This window comes from Lepisma saccharinum, chromosome 15, assembly GCF_977018435.1.
Source record: "Lepisma saccharinum chromosome 15, izLepSacc3.1, whole genome shotgun sequence".
Classification (NCBI taxonomy): domain Eukaryota; kingdom Metazoa; phylum Arthropoda; class Insecta; order Zygentoma; family Lepismatidae; genus Lepisma; species Lepisma saccharinum.
In genome coordinates, this window is record NC_139243.1 from 22,851,671 (window position 1) to 22,873,000 (window position 21,330).

The 21,330-nt window shown below is 40.3% G+C and overlaps 1 protein-coding gene across 2 annotated transcripts in view; it reads right to left on the reverse strand.

Moving 5' to 3' along the window:
- Positions 1–21,330, reverse strand: part of Zip48C (Zinc/iron regulated transporter-related protein 48C) — a 291,440-nt gene that overhangs the window by 70,089 nt on the left and 200,021 nt on the right. For both annotated transcript variants that reach the window (XM_083136738.1, XM_083136737.1), the window contains exon 6: positions 8,816–8,914. In XM_083136738.1, the coding sequence (XP_082992864.1) occupies positions 8,816–8,914 (99 nt within the window). The remainder of the gene's footprint in view (positions 1–8,815; positions 8,915–21,330) is intronic.

The window sequence follows — 21,330 nt, forward strand, 5'->3', positions numbered from 1 at the left end:
TTATTATTTTATACTTGGGAAAACTTCTACTCGATTCACCAGACGAGTGATTATCCGGCACAACTGATTTTATTTATTACTATTATTATTTTACGTTCAGTACAGTTAATATACTGAAATGCATAGTTATTCTACATATTTTGTTAGTTTTCTATACGCCTCGCCAAAAAAAAAAAACATTCGAAAGTTAGGAGAAATTTTCAGTCATCAAGAGTAGGTTGTGTGACCTCTCACATGAAAAAATATTATTTTTGGAATTTTTAAAGCTGCGTGAGTGACCTTTTATTCTTTAGATTAAATGGTAGAATATAAAATCAACATGTCTCCAGCATTTTGCACTCAGTTTTTTCGATACAATGCATTTTTTTACTTCAGTCATTCTGTTCAATACTTAATCCCAAATGATGGATGATATCACCTTTCCAATTGATGACACCGCCTTCTTTGATGTGGGAAAGCGGGGTTGTTTTCACTGCCTGGATTGTTCTTTGCACACGGGTTGAAAGTGATAAGAGCTACTTTTCACTCCTTAGTTACCAATCGAGATCCAAAGTCTTTAGATTGGTCTTAAATATCTGAAATTTTGTTTGGAGAGTTTCACTCTCTGTCGCTTTTGATCAACTGATAAAACTCTGAAATGACGGCGTGATGAGATGAAGAATCATATTGAACATTTGTTGATCACTAGGGCTAGGATATTCATGACTTGGCATATTTTCTTTTTTTAGTAAGGGTGATGTGTTCCCTTAACATATAGAAATTCATATTATGAAGAAACTAATTGAATTAAGGTACTTTTTAAGGTCATATTTGGCCATTTCTACATGATAAGAGCATATTTTGATGGATTTTCGGTCATATTCAGCATATTTACGCTTTTTCAAGAAATATACAGTTATTTTCGAAGTGGTTTCGTTTCACTCGAAGGTTTTTTTTACTGCATAAAATCTTTTTCATTTTTAATTGAAAATTTACAGAAAGTATTCATTGTGCATTGCAACTCGTCAGGGCCCATAAAGTGAACTAAAAATAGTATGTATATGAAAATATTATAGCATAAGTTAGCTATTGATATTTGAAACAGTCCAGTTATAAGAGCATATTTTTCAAATTATAGTGCATATTTTGTAAAATTTTAGGTCATAAGAGCATATTTTGGTGATTTTTAGGTCATAAAAATCCTAGCCCTATTGATCACATTCCTGGTATATCTTCGAAGCCCCAAGAAAAAAGTGCGGTACCGGTCTTCCATCAAATATGTCCAACTTTATCCACCATGTCATCGAATGCTGAGGTACGAGGTCGACCGGCACGGGGATCATCCGGTTTATGCCACGTTTAAATGCATCTACAAAGCGCTTAACTGTTGCATATGAAGGAGCATATGTCCTTAGTGTAGCAGCAAGCCTTCATGATTGGCGTCAATCCACCTTTTTTGCGTGGAGTTATCGATCATAGCTCGGTTGCCAATTCTCTCCATTTTGATAAACAGGTTACACTTGTCTCTATTCAATTACGTGCAAAACAAAGAAAAGTCACACACACGGAGAGCACACAAGTCTCACACTGGCTGAAAATTGAAACGCCAGAGCCTCGATAGTCTGCAAAATACAGTCCAGAGTGTGCTAGGTGGAATAGAGGTTTACATTTGAGTGCTGCCCTTACACCCCAACTGAAAGGCAAGTGGCTTACGGTATAGTCATATGAAAAACTGACACAAAGTTTCACTCATTCCCATCCCGCTTGCGAATTTTCTTTTCCAGTCAGCTTGTGAATGCGGGTTCATTTCTTGCTCTCTGATTGGCTGTTGGAAAGTTACGGTGCTCTGATTGTGAGAATATCTTATTTCCTATTTTCTGCGCAAATTTGCTGCTTTCTAATCTAATCTAACCTAACCTAACGTACAGCGCAAATAAGATGTTCTCACAATCAGAGCACCGTAACTTTCCAACAGCCAATCAGAGAGCAAGAAATGAACCCGCATTCACAAGTTGACTGGAAAAAGAAAAAGCGCATCCCGCTTCAAGGTCAGGCTTAAAACAATTCGTCCACCCCTCGTATGTACACTCCTGTTCACATAAAGGGGCACAAACGTCAACTGTCCAACATTGTACAATGTGCAACTTTAAGTAAAGAGGAGCGTACACAAGATTATTCTGTAACATGTAGTATTCTACTGAACCTATATTCTTTGTATATAAGAAGACCAATAATAATAATAAAATAAAAACAAGGACGCAGTCTCTTTCTCTGTCCCTTCAAGTCTCTTAGGGGTGTTTTTTTGTCCTGATTTTTAAAGAGCGACGGTAGGAGGTCGACGCCCTACACCCCTTTTGAAGAAACCGACCGATACGCCAATAATCCAAACTTGTAATTACGATACGGCCACGGTACAAGGCACATACTCTCATTATCGTCATTGCAGCCAGTTGTTATCATGGCAAATCCAGCGCCGGCAGTATTCAAACTACTCCCACACGGGCGCATGAGAAAAATTCTCAATTGAAGGACGTATGGAGAGAGAGAGGAACACACCCTAGCGGATAGTCATTCAGAAAAGACTGAATCAGGAAGCGTACACGTCATACTTCCGGCCGTTCCCTCCCTCACCCCATGCGGGCGGATACTGTCGGAGGCTGATGATGCTGCGTTGCCAAACTTAGCAAAAGAACAGGAGATAAACAGTGTGTGGTAAAGTAAGAGACTTGGGAATAGATATCCATTGATGGGTATACGAGGCATTGTTCTAAATTCTTGGATTCTATCTAAAATACGTATGAAAATCAACTTGTTACATGTTTTTACAGTTGCTCACAAGATATACAGGGTCTTCCCGATGGTAACGTCATCACTTCGTAATCAAAGGGTCCCGGGTTTGATACCTGGTGGAGCCACATTGCACAGTGGTTCTGGTCCTACTTTAAACTGTAGGTCCAGTCCCAATTAGCCTATCCATGCATAAAGTTGACTTATAAGAACAATTCACAAGATATACAGGGTGTCCCAAATTATCTCAAGAATTTTAAGGACAAGCACATACTTGGGATCCAGGTTCAGAGTGGTTACAAGCCCACTTTATACTCAGATTAATCTGGGCTGGGTGTGCAGATTGAAGTGGAATCCGAACCACAGCAATATCCCTCAACAGGGGATTCGTCTCTTCAAGTCTCAGGGGTGCTTCTCGTTTATCGGATTTGATTTTGTTGTTCTTGTTTTTTAGCGTCACTTTTCTGCCACTTTTGGCTAAACGGGACGATGAGGATGAGTGACAAGATGAATTTGAACTCTCACGAAGAACACCTATGCCCAGACCGGAAAGTACCACGGATCTCTGGCGCCGTAGTGCGCTGTTAACCACTCCGTCACGGAGGTCATCGATATCACAGATTTTGATTTTGAATTTAAAATTTTGGGAGCGTCAGCACTCAGGCTATTTTGCTCCCTTCTCATTATACGGGGGCCAGCCCCTTATCATTACAAATAACAACTCTAGCGTTGCATAACTAAAAATGTTAAAATATTCTGACTTCTGTTAAAAGCTGAGGTCGTAAACGGGCACTCAGCACACACAAGGACAACAAACAGGACAACACACACAAAATTATACTGGCCATATTGCCAGTCGCCAGAGCCTCGTTAGTCTTTAGTCCAGGGTGCCGATATCACAGAATAGCCTTACATGCATATATAAGAGGGGTGCCGGAAAAGCTTTGTCTGGTTATAAAGCCATCGTGGAGGGCCTTCAATCTGGGTCACCCACTACCGAAAATCGGGTACCCAGATACATTGTTCTCCTGGCCTGGCCATCCCTAGAGCCAACGTGCAGTTTTCAGATGAATTTTAAAGAGAGTTTTTTGATGGGTAACTTTACTTATGCTCGTGACTGATTTTATGGATTAAAATTGGATCAGAAGAGCTACACAATAAGATAGAAAGTAGACACCACGGAGAGACTGACTGATTTTATTTCGCTTTCTGCCACTTTTGGATACAATAGCAATGATGAGAGTGAGACGAAAATTCCAACACTAAAAGGAAAATAAGCATCAAGTAGAATAAAAATGCAACCCTATGATAGGAAAAAGGGGCAACATTAAGCGGGGAAATGACCACTTAGACCGCACTCAAAAGTTCCGAAAGAGCTGACATTGGGTTGCAAATGAGTCCGTGTCGCTTGCGCCGAGGGTTGTTATCGGTTCTTTTCCGCCGGTGCATATGTCAAGACCTTCCTTGGTGGGTTTTCCCACAATCCGGAGTGTCATTACCGCCGCGCGCACCTGTGTTTATGACGTTGCACAGCTGCAGCTGTGCTTATCTTCGATTGAAAAGGAAGGTGATTGTAAGATGAAAGTATATATGAGGGATCTACATTGGGAAATTAGTATTTATGTAAAAATGAGACTTGTAAGAGACGACAAGATGGCTGAGAATATGAAAATATCAATACATCGAAATGGACAAACGTGTTGAGTGGGTTCCTTCGAAGTGCAGAAGCTCAAGCGATCTTCGAGGATGCCTTCGAGCATTTGCATACCTACAAGAATTTAAATAACGTTTGTACTGTTCTTGTGCAAGTGTATCAAAATATTGTGTTTATATATACGTAGCTATTACTTATATAATGTTTGCAAAAAATAACACTGTATTTACAATGTTTTTTTGACGATTAACGATAAATGATTAATAGTTAATAGGCTGATGCTGATTTATGTATTTTGTGTTCTGGAATAAAATTGATACAAGTAATCCTGTGTAACATCTTTTGAAATAAGTAAAGAAAAGTCATATTTGACTCTGTGGATAGGTAAACACAGCTGTGGATAGGATTTCAGTGTAAACACAGCTGTGCAACGTCATAAACATACATTTATGCACTATGCACCATGTGCCCATAAACACACGTGCGCTCGGCGGTGATGACACTCTGGATTGAGGGAAAACCAGCCAAGGAAGGTCTTGACACATGTCACGGCTGAAATGAACCGATAAGAACCCTCGGCGCAAACGACACGACACCTATCCAAATACCCCAAAACTCTTAGTAATATCCCGATTTTGTTCTCTTTCTAAAAGCGTATTTCATGGTCACTCTGTCTCGAACTTATCTTTACACCACTAAGAACGTACTTACAAGCCCAGAGATGGAAAATTCTGAATAAACCCCAGAAAATAGGGTTACAAAGCGATCAGAGAAAAACTAGGGGTGTGGGGAGACGGAAATTTTGGTGAGAAAACTACGGGGAGGGGAAATATTCAGGAATTCCGGAAAATGAAAATCTCGAATTCTACATATACACTATTTCTTCCTAAATTGATTATTTTGGCATTTCTGTAATGACAAGTGGCGTTGGGCAAGAATTTCCGAGAACTAAGCCGTTTTAATACACCACCACTTGAAATTTCCAGACCGATATTTTTCCCGGTCCCGACAATTTGAGACCTTGCATCCGCACCCCCAGCCCTTAAAAGATAATTTCTTATCCATGAAAACGACAAGGAAAAACCAATTTGCATATAAAATGTACGGAAACATCTTGTTTTTCAAAATAGGCAAATAATGACAGCGAACCTAAAGAGGAAACGGGTCAAAACCCAGCCTGAAGCCGGGAAACCTGGCAACAATGTCGTCCACAGTGATCTCACAGTCATGAGTTTTGTCAGCTCTGACTCAAGTTATCTGGACTCCTCTTCTCAGAGGCATCACATGGGCCTCCCGCCTCCTCGACCTCTTTCGCAGCCCCGGAGAGAAGAAGCAACCACATGTGACATCGCCTGGCATGATATGACGACGAACAGAGGAGGAAAAAAAATCTGTTCATTCATGGTTTCACGGATGTGTTTGACTCCACAGACTGTGTGTTGAGCTTCCTCTTCCTGAAGATTTTTTTTTAGCACATGACTGTGAACCAACATAAGAATGAGTCATATGAACTCCGCACACACACACCGACTGTCACATGGTGACATCTTTAAAAGGACGACTTAAAGATTTACCAGAAAATTATATGTATTAATGCCGCACAATTTAACAGCAATTTTATATTGCAATGGTTACATATTTTGCATCTTTAACTTCTGGATAAATGCAACAATAATTATGATGATTAGTAGGGGTAGAATTTTTATCACCCAAAAATCACCAAAATATGCAAAATAAAATTTTATGACCTAAAATTTTACAAAATATGCACTATGATTTGAAAAATATGCCCTTATAACTGGACTGTTTCAAACATCAATATCTATAGGTGAGATATTTTCACATACGTACTATTTTTAGTTCACTTTATGAGCCCTGAGTTGCAATGCACAAAAAATACTTTCTCTAAATTTTCAAATAAAAATGAAAAAGATTTTGCTGCAGTCCAAAGAAAAAAAACCTCTCGAGTAGAGAGAGAGAGAAAGGGGAGAGAAAGAGAGAGAGAGAAAGGGGAGAGAAAGAGTGAGAGGGGGCTTCTCTCTCTCTCAAAGCATGGGAGTAAGAACGAATCCACTTCGAAAGTGACTGTATATTTCTTGAAGATGCAAAAATATGCTGAATATAACCGAAAATCCATCAAAATATGCTACATCACGCAAAAATGGCCAAATATGCCAAAATATGCCCTTAAAAAAGCGCCTTAACTTAATTAGTTTCTTCATAATATGAATTTATATATGTTTGGGGAACACATCACCCTTACAAAAAAAATATATGCTAAGTCATGAAAATCCTAGCCCTAATGATTAATTATATACGAGGGAAAGTTAAATTAAAACCTTAAAAAGTCTGATAAATTATATCATAATTTCTGCCTAATCGCGAAGATGAATGGTGATAAGATATGGATGAAGGGACAACCATCAACAAATATAGACGACACCAACACAAATCCCACATAGATTTACACTAGCTGAGTGTCCAGACACCAGAGCCTCGCTAGTCTGCAAAATGCAATCTACAGTGTACTACGTGGAAGGTTGACATTTGGATGTCTACGGAAAGGGTCTCCCCTACATCTCGGACCTAGCGTTGAAAGTGGGGTCTGGTACAGTACGTGCCTCCACAGGGATAATCGTGAAGGCGGGGATGAATGACTGATAATTAGGGAGCGGAAATTGATGACCTAAAAATATAGGTATATGACCAATAGAATGCTCTAAAAAATTGGAAAAAATGACGTAAAAAATGGCCATTAAATTTGTTGGTTTCGGATTAAAAATTTAAATGAAAAGGTAATTAAACAAAATGCAATCTCCTTATCTGATCTTAAATTTGAGTTTGCCCCAGACGGACACCTGGTGGTTTCCCCCGACACAACAAAGACTATCACCAGTTCAGCATTTCTTTTGCTCGTAAATTGCAATCCTGCCAGATATATATTTCACCTTGGTGAATAGACTCAAGAATATTACCAAAATGAAAGAAGTGACAAAATATGACGAAACAATACACAGAATATTGCGAAAAATGAAGGGGAAATGCTAAAAATCGGGGAAAATGACCTAAAACCTGAAAATTGGCAAAAAAATGCACTTTAAAATTACCCTTTTTGGGTTCTAGACGAAGTGTAACATTGTGTATGATTAATGGACATTGTGTCCGAGATGTCAGATAAAAGATGACATTTCATCAACTTCCGCTCCTTACTGATAATACAATGAAACTGACAAAAGAACACTCGCAAAGAACACCCATGCCCAGGCTGGGATTCGAACTCGGGACCCTTGGCGTCGTAGCGCTATACACTACACCACGGAGGTCGGCACCATTGTGAACGATTCCACGTTTCTGCATAAGTAGCATTCAAGTCCGGTGTGGAATCTGCATTCATTTTCTTTCTCTATAAAAGAGAGAGAGAGAGAGAGAGAGAGAGAGAGAGAGAGAGAGAGAGAGAGAGAGAGAGAGAGAGAGAGAGAGAGAGAGAGAGAGAGAGCAATCGTAGAAAGGGGCGTACTTTTCAAGAAAAGGCATTTTTAGAGATGATGATTTTATAGAAGGAAAGACATTTTTAGAAAGTAAGAAAATTCACACACACACACAAACACCCCACACACACACAAAAAGATAGAGAGAGAGAGCAATCGTAGAAAGATGGGTACTTTTCAAGAAAAGGCATTTTTAGAGATGATGATTTTATAGAAGGAAAGAGACATTTTTAGAAAGTAAGAAAATTCACACACACACACAAACACCCCACACACACACAAAAAAGAGAGAGAGAGAGAGCAATCGTAGAAAGAGGGGTACTTTTCAAGAAAAGGCATTTTTAGAGATGATGATTTTATAGAAGGAAAGAGACATTTTTAGAAAGTAAGAAAATTCACACACACACACACACAAACACCCCACACACACACAAAAAAGAGAGAGAGAGATCAATCGTAGAAAGATGGGTACATTCAAGAAAAGGCATTTTCAGAGATGATGATTTTATAGAAGGAAAGATATATTTTTAGAAAGCAAGAAAATTCACACACACACACAAACACTCCCCACACACACGAGAGAGAGAGAGAGAGAGAGAGAGAGAGATAGATAGATAGATAGAGAGAGAGAGAGAGAGAGAGAGAGAGAGAGAGAGAGCAATCGTAGAAAGATGGGTACTTTTCAAGAAAATGCATTTTTAGAGATGATGATTTTATAGAAGGAAAGAGACATTTTTAGAAAGAAAGAAAATTCACACACACACAAACACCCCCCCTCCCCAGACAGAGTGAGGGGCCTTGGATCGTCGGGTCCATGACATCGCACATTCATTACGATTAACAGTTACCATGAAGTGACGTAGAGTTAGTTACAGGATACAACGAAAAATAAACACGCTCAACATACCAGAAGCTCCTCCAAACAGAAAACCCTGCAGCATGCAGAGGTAGGCTGACGGCCAATCCTTCTGGGAAATTTTGTATTCCAATCCCGATTGCCAAATTCCTGAAATGAGAGAAAAGTCATGATGAGCACATATTTCACACTTGTAATAAGTATGACGTTATTTATTAGCTCTAGGTCTGGTCATCTGGTATAAAAGTTCAACAGATACGCCAACCCAGAGAGGCTATTTGCGTCTGTCAACCAATACAAGTACAGTCAGAAGGAAAGGTATATTACTCTTACAGTTAACTGAAACACAACGGATTAGCACATTAAATAAACACGAAAGGATTTATGCCAACGATGATAACGAATAATAAACCATATTCTCTTTATGTAATCTTATATGCTGTGCAAACGCAACATCATTTTCCTTACAGGTCGAAACGGAGTCTCAGACCAAAGTGACAAGCGGCAGACGACAAGTTCCACGGAGATTTCACATCGGCAAGCGGCACAGGCCCCTTCAGACTAAGGGAGAATTCACACCGAACCGACAGGCGACACGAGTTTCACACCGAAACGATAAGCTGCAAGCGACACTTGTTTCTCTGCACAGTTCCCATGATGTCGGCATCGGATGATGATACCGATATAATTGCACTAACCAGTTTATTAGTCACCAGAAGAAAACGTAAGAAGAGACATTGTTATGTGTCAATCATGTAAAATTTGTCCAAGTTATCGAAACTCTAGGGAGGCATGTTGTCCGTGAGAAAACGAAGAAATCAGTGGCGTATGCTGAGTCCAAGATCTGGGCTATCTCAATATGTCACGTGGTCCTAGGCTATGAATAGAATTAAATTTACATACTCCTAAGAAATAAGGTTGGCAACTCATACGAAATCCGGTTGCCAACTCATACGAAATCAGGTTGCCAACTCATAGGAAATCAGGATGCCAACTCATAGGAAATCAGGATGCCAACTCATAGGAAATCAGGATGCCAACTCATAGGAAATCAGGATGCCAACTCATAGGAAATCAGGATGCCAACTCATAGGAAATCAGGTTGCCTACTCATAGGAAATCAGGTTGCCAACTCATAGGAAATCAGGTTGCCAACTCATAGGAAATCAGGTTGCCAACTCATAGGAAATCAGGTTGCCAACTCATAGGAAATCAGGTTGCCAACTCATAGGAAATCAGGTTGCCAACTCATAGGAAATCAGGTTGCCAACTCATAGGAAATCAGGTTGCCAACTCATAGGAAATCAGGTTGCCAACTCATAGGAAATCAGGTTGCCAACTCATAGGAAATCAGGTTGCCAACTCATAGGAAATCAGGTTGCCAACTCATAGGAAATCAGGTTGCCAACTCATAGGAAATCAGGTTGCCTTCTCATAGGAAATCGGGTTGCCAACTCATAGGAAATCGGGTTGCCAACTCATAGGAAATCAGGTTGCCAACTCATAGGAAATCAGGTTGCCAACTCATAGGAAATCAGGTTGCCAACTCATAGGAAATCAGGTTGCCAACTCCAGAATCAGCATCATCATCTCACCGATATGAATAATACTATTTACAATTTCTGATCGATTTTTCTCCTGTGTTTTATTCTCTAGACTTCAGGCTTCGCAGATAGCCTAGGTAACCTAGAATATACGCTCCTGGAAGAAATCATATGCACTAACCTCAAACTGCACTAACGCTTTCCTTTCCAGCCTGGACAAAGCAAAGAGCTAAACACTAGAGACTAAAGTAACCTACCACATTGACTGATCTACTTTGGATTGACTTGCTTCCAAGCGTTGGATGTGTCAAACAAAAGCAGTCACGTCCTAAATGGCTGAAACACAGCCTGTTTACGTGATGTTCAAGGCAAATTACAGCCGATAAATGCACTAACAAACTTGATAAAGCCAAAATAATGTTGTGTTTAAATCTTGAAACGTTGTACATATTGATACTACATTATATCAACAAATTAAGAGGTTCAAAAATGTTGGGCTCTCTTCTAGAGTTTAAATACAGCCCGTTTGGGTGAAGCATTCACTTCGCATGCGCAAACAACAAACTGAAGCGATACGATGCAAGGTATTGAGAAAACGGCCCAGACCGAGCAACACACAAGCGACACGTACCGGTTGTCGTGTGGCTTCGGTGCGAAATTTCCCTAAAGCAAAACATTCACCCCGCATGCGCGAACAACAGGCCGAAGCGACACGATGCACTCTATTGAGAAAACGGTCCGATCCGATCGACATGAAGCCACAAGTGACGCGTGCAGTTTGTCGTGTCACTACGGTACGAAAGGTTTTACTTATTTCTGAAGGTTCATTTCCGAGTCTCACGTGTCGGTGTCGCGTCGGTCTGAAAACTGCCTAAGAACTAACTAACTCACTTCTGTACTGAGACCAAGGGCTATAAGTAGAGAGTGTGGAAATTTGACTCCTTGTTTGAATGCCGGAAGAACCCTTTTAAAGATTGTAAGCAGGAAGAAACGGTGGACAATTCGAACGATACTTTCTTCGTGACTTAAAAATAAAAGTACACTCATTAGAGTGTAGGGAAAGACTGAACACAATGCGTTTAGATTACAATTCAAATGAACAAAAACAATACGTATTTATATTACTGTTTATGGTTCTGGAATAATTGTAATACGTGTCGGAACAACTTCACAGAAATATAATTATCTGGGTGCCGTGTTATTGTTCATTTTCATAACGTATCCTAAACGCACTATATTATGTACGAGGGGGAGTCAATAAATAAGTCACACATTGATGTGAGATAGCTGAAAATAGAAGTGAGTAGTTTCTAAAGGTGTCATTAGAGGGCAGCACAATCCAGGTTGATGATATTCAGTTAGCAGTCGCACGTATGGGCAGCTCAGTTTAAAAATGGGGACCGTGCTCGAGGACTGGACGTGAAGATGGCACGGGTGGAGCTGACAGGCGAGAGGCGAATGACGATAGACAGCATAGCAACTGCAATACGGTGTTCTCATGGTTTTTTTAAAATAAATGTTTGTGACCGACCTACTTACCTATGTACAACGGTGTTCGGTAATAGTTTGTGTTAAATCTCCCTCCACGCGCAATATTGCTACAGCAAAAGTATTGTTATTTTTAAAACACGAACAAAGCAATGTTTGAATTTATCCATCGTTCTTTTTCACCTAAATTCTTTCATCGTTTTTATTTTTCCAGTATTCAGTTGATCAGGTCTAGGGATGATATAAGACAAGAACGCAACCAGGGCTTTTGAGAATTGACGAGACAAGACAATGTCCGACATGTTCGTTTGAGACTTAGGAAAGATATTGAAAAATTTACCTAAAGCAAATTTACACTAATTTTCGACTTCTTCATTCTTACCAAGTGGATACCTACATTGTTATTTATAGGTAAGTCATATTCTGTTCATAGTAAATACAATGTTAATCCATTAGGAGCTTTTGTGAACCCGTGTTCGGTGGCTGATTATCTATGCAGGATAATATCTCATTTTTTGAGGTGTTGTAGCGTTCATTGTTTGACTGAATTATGTTATTTTACGTCGCTTTCTGCCACTTTTGGATAATGAGGATGAATGATGATTAGACCACGGATTTTTAGGTCCTAAAAACCTTGAGGCTCGAAAAATCCTCAAGTAGGTTAAAAAACTTAAAATAGTTCAAACTTCCTGAAAAATGCTGATTAGGTATAGTCACAGGCAATGAAAATCGAACCCGGGACCCTTTGATTACAAGGCGACGACGCTACCACTGCGGGGAGGTCCGTGAAAAACTTTGAGTTGAAAGGCATTCGGAGTGTCACCATTCATCTTAGCGACCCCGAAAACTATGGATCCCACACTAATATCGGTTGTTTTCGATTATTTTTAAATGTCACCCCTTCCCACCCCCACCCCTAGGGTTGTCCTACCCCCACAGTATTTCTTTCCAGATTGTAAGTCATATGTGTACCAAGTTTGATTGAAATTGCTCCAGCCGTCGTAGAGTTATGCCGGAACAAACATACATACATATATACACACATACATCCATTTTTATATATACTGCTGGACAATGAAAACCGGACACTTTAATATTTGACATCTGAATTGCAATAACAGCTCGCAGGTATATTACAGAATGTTCGGCAGATCATGTAGTACCATATGCACCATTCATAGGCTCGGACATTGTTTATGCATTCGTACTTAATTCAGTTTCTGCAACATTTAGTTAGCCCTTGTACCAGAGCTTTTATCGACCCATTGCGTTATCACAAAAAATGCAAGTGTCCGGTTTTTTTTGTCCAGCAGTATATTAGATTAGAAAGAACATAGATATTTCGAAACTCTAGACGAGACGGAGACAGTTAATTACAGTTCGAGACCACACGAAAACTTCTCTCGTCTCGTGTCTGTCGATCTAGTGTTTATTAGAAGACCTTTCATTGAGGCAGACCTGCGAAAGTCCAGGCACTTGCTGCGTATCGTATACTCCCCGCAGACAAGACGGCGTCGAATTCCACGTCGATTGGCCAGGAATCTCGCACCGTTCGCAAGAGCATCCGGGCACACAGGTGTTTCCCAGCCAAATACAGGAAAACCAGCCACCCAGGAGGCACGTAGACGTCGGGTATACGCCTCTGGTGCACAAACAAGCACAGACAGTGGTCACACAAGGTGGATGAACTTGGGGAAAAGTCGGCCAAGGGTAGATGGGCCATCGGCACCAAGTTCCGGGTGAAAGTCGGCAACGGCAGACAGCACAGCTCCAGCGGAGGGAGGGGGCATTCTTGAAATCTTGCAAATGAAGTTTGCATAGCAGCGCATTAGACAGGTTGAGATTATAACCAGGTCGTCATCATCGCCGACTGTTAAGGCCCTTAGGTATATTATTTTCCAATTGCTCCCACAGCAGGCAAGTCCTAGGGTTTCAAAGGTACGAGGAAGTCTTTCAACACACACACACACCACTGCCATCCATTGCTATTATTACAAATAAGACACTTCTCAAGTAAAATCTCAGTTTATGACAAAACAGACAACAAAGCTTTTAAAAATACATATATTATGAAAGAGTTGCAAGTGAAGGTGTGCAGAGAGAAAGTGGAGAAAATGCACTGGAGAAAGTTGATGAATAACGTGGGAACATACAGTGCAGTATCATCTCACATTTTCTAGCTTCGGATGAACTCGTAACAAAGACAAGACTGCACCTGCATGAAATCTGATCAGTAAAAAAACAGTCGTACAACAATTCTCGCTGCGTTCGGTTTACACAAAGTTTGACTGAAAAATCGGAAATTCACAAAAGAACGACGCAAATGTTTTCGCGACATTCTCCGTGTATCACTAATCAAAGATCAGAAGCAAGAATTATTTCTCATGTCTCTTAAATTTCTTCAACTTCACTACTTTTATATTTCAATTTACTCCTCAAATTGTTTTTACTGTCTCACAATTTTATTTATTACTGTTATTTTCTTGTCATTTACTTTCTTTGTAAGACTAATTTAATCATTTCTTTGATCTGTACTTTTTGGGTTAGGCGGTAGATCAGGAAAAGCTGAACTTTGCCCAGCAATAAAGTCAATTCAATTAAAGGTTAGAAGAGCATTCGAGCATTCTACTACCTTATAGGGAAGTTTAAATAAAAGCATATATGTAACGTTTTACGAGTGACGATCACGTTTCTGTCTAGCTTTCATGCAGTTTTTCAGATGAGACTAAAAAGATCTTATTTTATTTTTGTAACTTTGCGTCTGTTTTCTACCACTTTTCGTTAATCGCAACGATGAGAATGAGTGATATGATGAACCTGATGAAGGGACACTAACAATGTACACTCATGCTCAGGCCAGGATTCGAACCCGACATCCCTAGCATCGTAGCACGTCCTAGTTGAGTATTGGCCATTCCAAAATCAAGAGTTTCCTCTGCTACACCGTGTATAAGATCGAACTACGACAGGAAAATGAAGTTGACATTGATTTAAATAGTCCTTGTGGAAAGTTTCTTTCCTTAGGCGAATACGCCATACACAATCGACTTGTGGCTATTTCGGCCAAGTCCGCATTATTGTCTTGCAGGACTGATTTTTTTTTAAATACGAAATTGGTAGAGGATAAGGTCTAAATATGGGCGAAGGTTTAAATATGGGTTTTGGAGTTATCAGCACGCCCGGGTCTGCAGCCTGGCAGACGCTATTGGAACTGGTTATCTGTCAAGGACAAAGGTTGCGGCGCCAATTCGCAAGAGAAAGTGGTGGTTAGTTTCGGCCTTGGACGCTGTTATAGAATTGCGACGTCCGAAAACTTTTTGCAGGTATGTTTTAACTCGGCGTTTTCTGAATTCTCATCTGCTTTGTATAGGTTATGATATTAGCGGTACATAAAACATATGTGGGCTTTTATAATGTCATGATTTGTTTGTGAAATATGTAGCACAGAGAGCGAAAATAAATTGAAGAAGAAAAATAGCGTGATGGTCTAAATATGGGCTATGACATGAGGTCTAATGCTGAGATCACATTTTCAACAAATATTTTGATGTTTTTCTTAATTTCGATTTTTCCCATTCCGAGTGATTTTCAAAACAACAGATTATTCATAAATATGAATTTTATAATGTTTTAGCGATATTTGCCTGTTTTTTAAAATTTTAATTGCTTTTTGTGATATTGCCACTAGTAGCCCATATTTAGACCACAATTTTGAAATACATCATTTTACCATTTTTTGGAAATTGCTTTTTTCTTTATAAAAATGGAGACCTTCTATACTTTGGCATGCTATTACATCTAAGTATATATTTCATAGATATGCATTTTAAAGGCAGGTGCTTGATATGTTATTTTTTCCTTCGAAAATGACAACATAAAAAGGGGGGCCATATTTGGAGCTTTTCCTCTACCAGTATGTGATATTTTGTGAAAACCGAATATGAACTTGGGTTTAAGTGCAATAGAGAACGTATTTTCATGAAAGGATGAGGTATGATCTACAAACTTCGTTGAGTAAATTGACATATGAAGAGGTTTTGAATTTGAATTAAAATTTATGGGTGCGTCAGCACTTAGGCTATCTTGCACCCGTCGCACTATACGGGGCCCAGCCCCTAATCAAAACAAAAATAAAACACGTTTCTGAGGATTAAAATATTCTTACCTTGGTTAAAAGCTGAGGCTGTAAAAAGGTACTCAGCAAATAAAGACTAAACACAGGACAGCGCACACATAGTCCTACAAAGATTATACTGACTGTAGGTCCAGTCGCCAGAGCCTCGTTAACCTGCAAAATTCAGTCCAGGGTGTACTTGTGACCGATTACTTTGGGTCACGTAAAATAACGCACACGTAGGACGAAAGGGTGATTTGAAGGAACAGGAATAGTGCGTAGGAATAGTGTTGGATTACAGTGAACGTGTTTTGCATAGTGGCGCAATAGAAGCTGTCGCTAGGCAGTTAAGAGCTTGAATGCTATTGGTTAACATTGCATGGTGTGATTATGCAAAGACTAATCACAGCCTTAGAGTTGCAATGGGGTGAGTGATGCAAAATGAACGAGAACAGTGCGGTTGGTAACAGAAAAGGCGTAACATCGACTTTCTCTGCGTGGAAAGATTTCCTCGGTTAGGAGTAGTGCCTTCGGACGTCGCGTTGCGAGTTCCCCGCGATTGATCAAACTTTATCCGGGCGTCGCGAAAATACTTTTATAATCACATTCTCTGGCATAAGAACAGCATAAGAAGAAAAGTTGATACCACTGTTTATAGTGTAAAATGTAGTGAATATTGGAGTTTAAGGTTTATTTTCAAATACAAGGTAAAAATTAGATATTAGTGGTTTATTTCCTTTTGTGTTAATCTTTTTACAGTACACCAATTAGCTAACTTAAGACTTGCGAGTGACTGGTCGGTCTGGTGCCATAAACCCAGAGCTCGTAAGCCGAATCAGGTTACTACATTCAAAGCAAGAGTAAAATCAGAAAACAAGTAAGCAATCTGAAAAATGAAAACGGTTGAATACTACGTAAAAGCATCACCCCTTACACCCCTTATGAAGAGGTTTTCGTGGGGTGACATGTCGTGAGCACAAATCCCACAGCTCTGTGTTCTGGGTTTCGAGACCAGAGTCCGCTACTTCTGCCTTCAAGTTGTCTCACGATGCTGGGGCAACGCCGAACATTTTGGGACTCTCACACCAAAGCAGGCCCGCAGCCAGGCAGGGCCAGGGGGAGCTCAGCCCAACTCCTGGCACTGCCATCAGCCCCCCTTGACATTAGGTAAACTATTTTGCATAATTTGCTTGCAGTGAAGAGTGAAAATGTGGACAGCGCACAACTTTACGGATAAATCCACATAATATGAACAGCATCTATTACATTCGCTCATTTTGTTTACGAGCAGAAGTAGCTGCAAATATTCTCTAGACTTCAGAAAGTTCTTTCATAGGGCAGCTTCATTATACTTTCAGTGTCCCTGTTGCGACCTCCCGTTTAGACAGAAATTTGTGACGTTGATGTCATTATGCAAATTCCCTCCGCATATGCGTCAAAGGTCAACAGCTCACAAGTTTTGAGAAGGAAGGAGAGTTTAATTGCTTCAGCCGGGGGTGGAATATACTGTAGGCACTGTGATTGAATATTGTGCATATTTTTGTGTGATATAAATATCTGTATAATCTAAACTAGTATGGAGTGTGTAACGGATGATTTCAGTACCAGTCAATTAACACTTCAAGAGAGGTTTTAAAATATGTAGAAAAATGCAGTATTTGTGTAGTATATGATATTTATAAATTAATGAGCCCCCCCACACATAATTTACCTTCATTTAATACTGTTAATTTTTTTAAAAATGGACTTTGTTTACAAAGCCCCGGTGACAACCCGTGATTGCAATTGTCCACGGTCTCAGTTGTCCTAAATTCGTTTCCAATACGCTGAAACAACATTTGCTATGCAGAAAACAGGAAAATATCACACACTAGCCTCGTCTAGTTAGCTGCAATTTTTTACTCTCTCTGCACTCTCGTGTCTAGTTGGTTACAAAATCGACGAAGGAGATGCGATTTTTGTCAATTGAAGGCACTGTATCGTAACTGTTATCTACTTGCAGGTTTTCGGTATCATGCAATACAAAGATAATTTTAATGTCTATTTCGCCAATTTTGGACACTTTCTAGTGCCTAGAAATCCGTGGTCTAGTACCGAGCCGCACAGCGATTCGAACTTGGAACACCTTGAGTACAAGGTTTTGGTTTTCTCTTCCGCGATATAGTATAACAGCACATTTTCTCCATCCTCCAACAATTTAATTATATTTTTCACCATAAACGTTTTAGTCTCAGAACACCCACGACACAGCATTTGGTCTTACAGTTGGCAACACTGATCCCTCATTCCAAACATCACTGTCCGCTCACCTGTACACACACATACATACACACACTCGCACACATCACTTTCCCCCGCCTAGAGACCGTGGGAACAAAGATGACGACCATTCTAGACAAACGACCTTCCCCCTTCCAAATATGGCGCTATGGACAGTGTTGCTGCATAGCGGAAATCTTCGCCAGGTGTAGGGAATTTCAGGGTGATTGTCTTTTTATGTCTTTCTTCAGAAAGATAAAGACATATTTTAACAGGACATTCTACTTTCTCAACTGATAATGTGTGTGATCGCTATTACATTTGGAATGTGACGCACATTTCATTCATCTACAAGTGTTGAATTTTTCGCTGAGAGGAAAGATCAATCATTGAATGGTTTTAATTTGTTACAATAACACTAATAGTGTCCTTCCGTTAGCCCAGAAAATGGAACACCGTCGTTCCGTCACCTAACAGGAAAGGGAACACAGTCCTTCCGTTACCTAACAGGAAATGGAACACCGTCCTTCCGTTACCAAACAGGAAATGGAACACCGTCCTTCCGTTACCTAACAGGAAATGGAACACTCTCCTTCCGTTAATTAACAGGAATTGGACCAGTGTCCTTCAGTTAGGTAACAGAAGAAACAGTATCTTTCCGTTAATTAACAGGAATTGGAACAATGTCTTTCAGTTACATAACAGGAATTGGAACAGTATCCTTCCGTTAGGTAACAGGAATTGGAACAGTGTCCTTTAGTTATGTAACAAGAAGTGGAACAGTGTGCTTCCGTTAGGTAACAGGAATTGAAGCAGTGTGCTTTCGTTAGGTAACAGGAATTGAAACTGTCCTTCCGTTAGGTAACAGGAATTGAAACAGTGTCCTTCCGTTAGGTAACATTAATTGGAGCAGTGTCGTTTCGTTAGGTAACATGAATTGGAGCAGTGTCCTTCCGTTAGGTAACATGAATTGGAACAGTGTCCTTCCGTTAGGTAACAGGAACTGGAGCAGTGTCCTTCCGTTAGGTAACAGGAACTGGAGCAGTGTCCTTCCGTTAGGTAACAGAAGAAACATTGTCCTCCTGTTAGCTAATATGTATTAGAACAGTGTACTTCCGTTAGCTAATAGGAATTGGAACACTTTCATTCCGTTAGCTAACAGGAACAAAACAACTCTACTATCCCAAAAATAAAACTCTGAAGATGGAACTTTGAGATTACACTGAAGTCCCAATGAAATATGTCTGGAATCGAACCTGAGACATTTTATTTATTTATATGGGGGATAGAAGCAACTAGTGTTCTTGTCTTTCGGAAAGCAATGTTAAATGTAAATCATCGTTTGGGGCTTTGGTAATTTTTTGTACTGAAAATAGTATTTGGTACGTGTATTTTATACACACGATTTTCCCTTTCTGGTTAAGCGTGGGGAATCAGTTCAAATCCCGATAGTACATTAATGTTATTTGCGTTTACGCTACAATCAGTTTCACCAATTCATCCTCATCACTGCGACTATCACAGCACGGCAGGAAAAGTGAAAGAGTACAAATATCTCATGACGGAGGGGAAAAAGTCAGATGAACAAGGGACTTTCTCATGTCAAAAGGGAAAATATGTTCTCAGATATGGCAACACTACTCAGGCGGGGTAGGGTGTCGTTGAACTTTTAGAAAAGTTGCTTTAAAAGAGGCGCCCTTCTTAGAGACGTGCCGACACTCCCTCCCCTTGCCAGGAATTCCTCAGGTGATTGGTATATTAGGTATCTCAGCGTATTAGGTATTATTTATTTGCCGCTTAGCTTTGGCCGACGACTACGCTGGTGGAATTTGTTTACCGGTTTAAAAACACACATGATGTATTGCAAAAAAGGAATTGAGGGCCCTAAGGCGATTTATGACGTTAATCGTGAAAGACGTGCATTGTTGTTGATCAAGAGAATGCTTAATGTTCGTGGTAACTGTCGGTGGTAAGTCTTCACAAACCTATTGGAACTATTGCACATTCCAAGTTCTCTTCTCGTGGCTAGCATACGTGGATTAAGGAATGGTGAGCTTCATCTATGCATTAGCTCTAGTGCTCCACAAATGTTAATGTATTGCAAAGCCGCTCGTGTGCAAGTATGCATTTAATAAAGTACCTTATCTGCAAGTCGCATGCAATCTTCTTGCTGTATTTGGTTATTTTCTCTCTCTGGAATCCATAAACCCGAAGCTTGTTTTCTTTGAGTTCGAGATTTACGTCTACTTTATGCACTGGAGGGCTAATAGGGACTGGGCCTACAGTTTAAAGTGGAATCCGAGCCAGTATGTGCTTCCACCGGGTAACGAATCCGGGAACCCTTGTTTACAAGGCGACGACGTTACCAATACGCCATCGGAGTGGCCCGAAGCTTTCTACCCATCCCTATCCGGGCTAAGACTAACCCACTCTTGACCACCCCTACCAATTTCATTCAGTTTTTATCTGGGGTAGGACTAACCCGCTCTTGACCACCCCTACCAATTTCATTCAGTTTCTATCCGGGGTAAGACTAACCCGCTCTTCACCACCCCTACCAATTTCATTCAGTTCCTATCCGGGGAAGACTAACCCACTCTTCACCAACCCTACCAATTTCGTTAAGTTCCTATCCGGGGTAAGACTAACCCGCTCTTCACCACCCCTACCAATTTCATTCAGTTCCTATCCTATCCGGGGTAAGACTAACCCACTCTTCACCACCCCTACCAATTTCATTCAGTTCCTATCTGGAGCTAGACTAACCCACTCTTGACCACCCTACCAATTTCATTCAGTTCCTATCTGGAGCTAGACTAACCCACTCTTGACCACCACTACCAATTTCATTCAGTTCCTATCCGGGGTAAGACTAACCCACTCTTGACCACCCCTACCAATTTCATTCAGTTCCTATCCGGGGTAAGACTAACCCACTCTTGACCACCCCTACCAATTTCATTCAGTTCCTATCTGGAGCTAGACTAACCCACTCTTGACCACCCCTACCAATTTCATTCAGTTCCTATCCGGGGTAAGACTAACCCGCTCTTTACCACCCCTACCAATTTCATTCAGTTCCTATCCGGGGAAGACTAACCCACTCTTCACCACCCCTACCAATTTCGTTAAGTTCCTATCCGGGGTAAGACTAACCCACT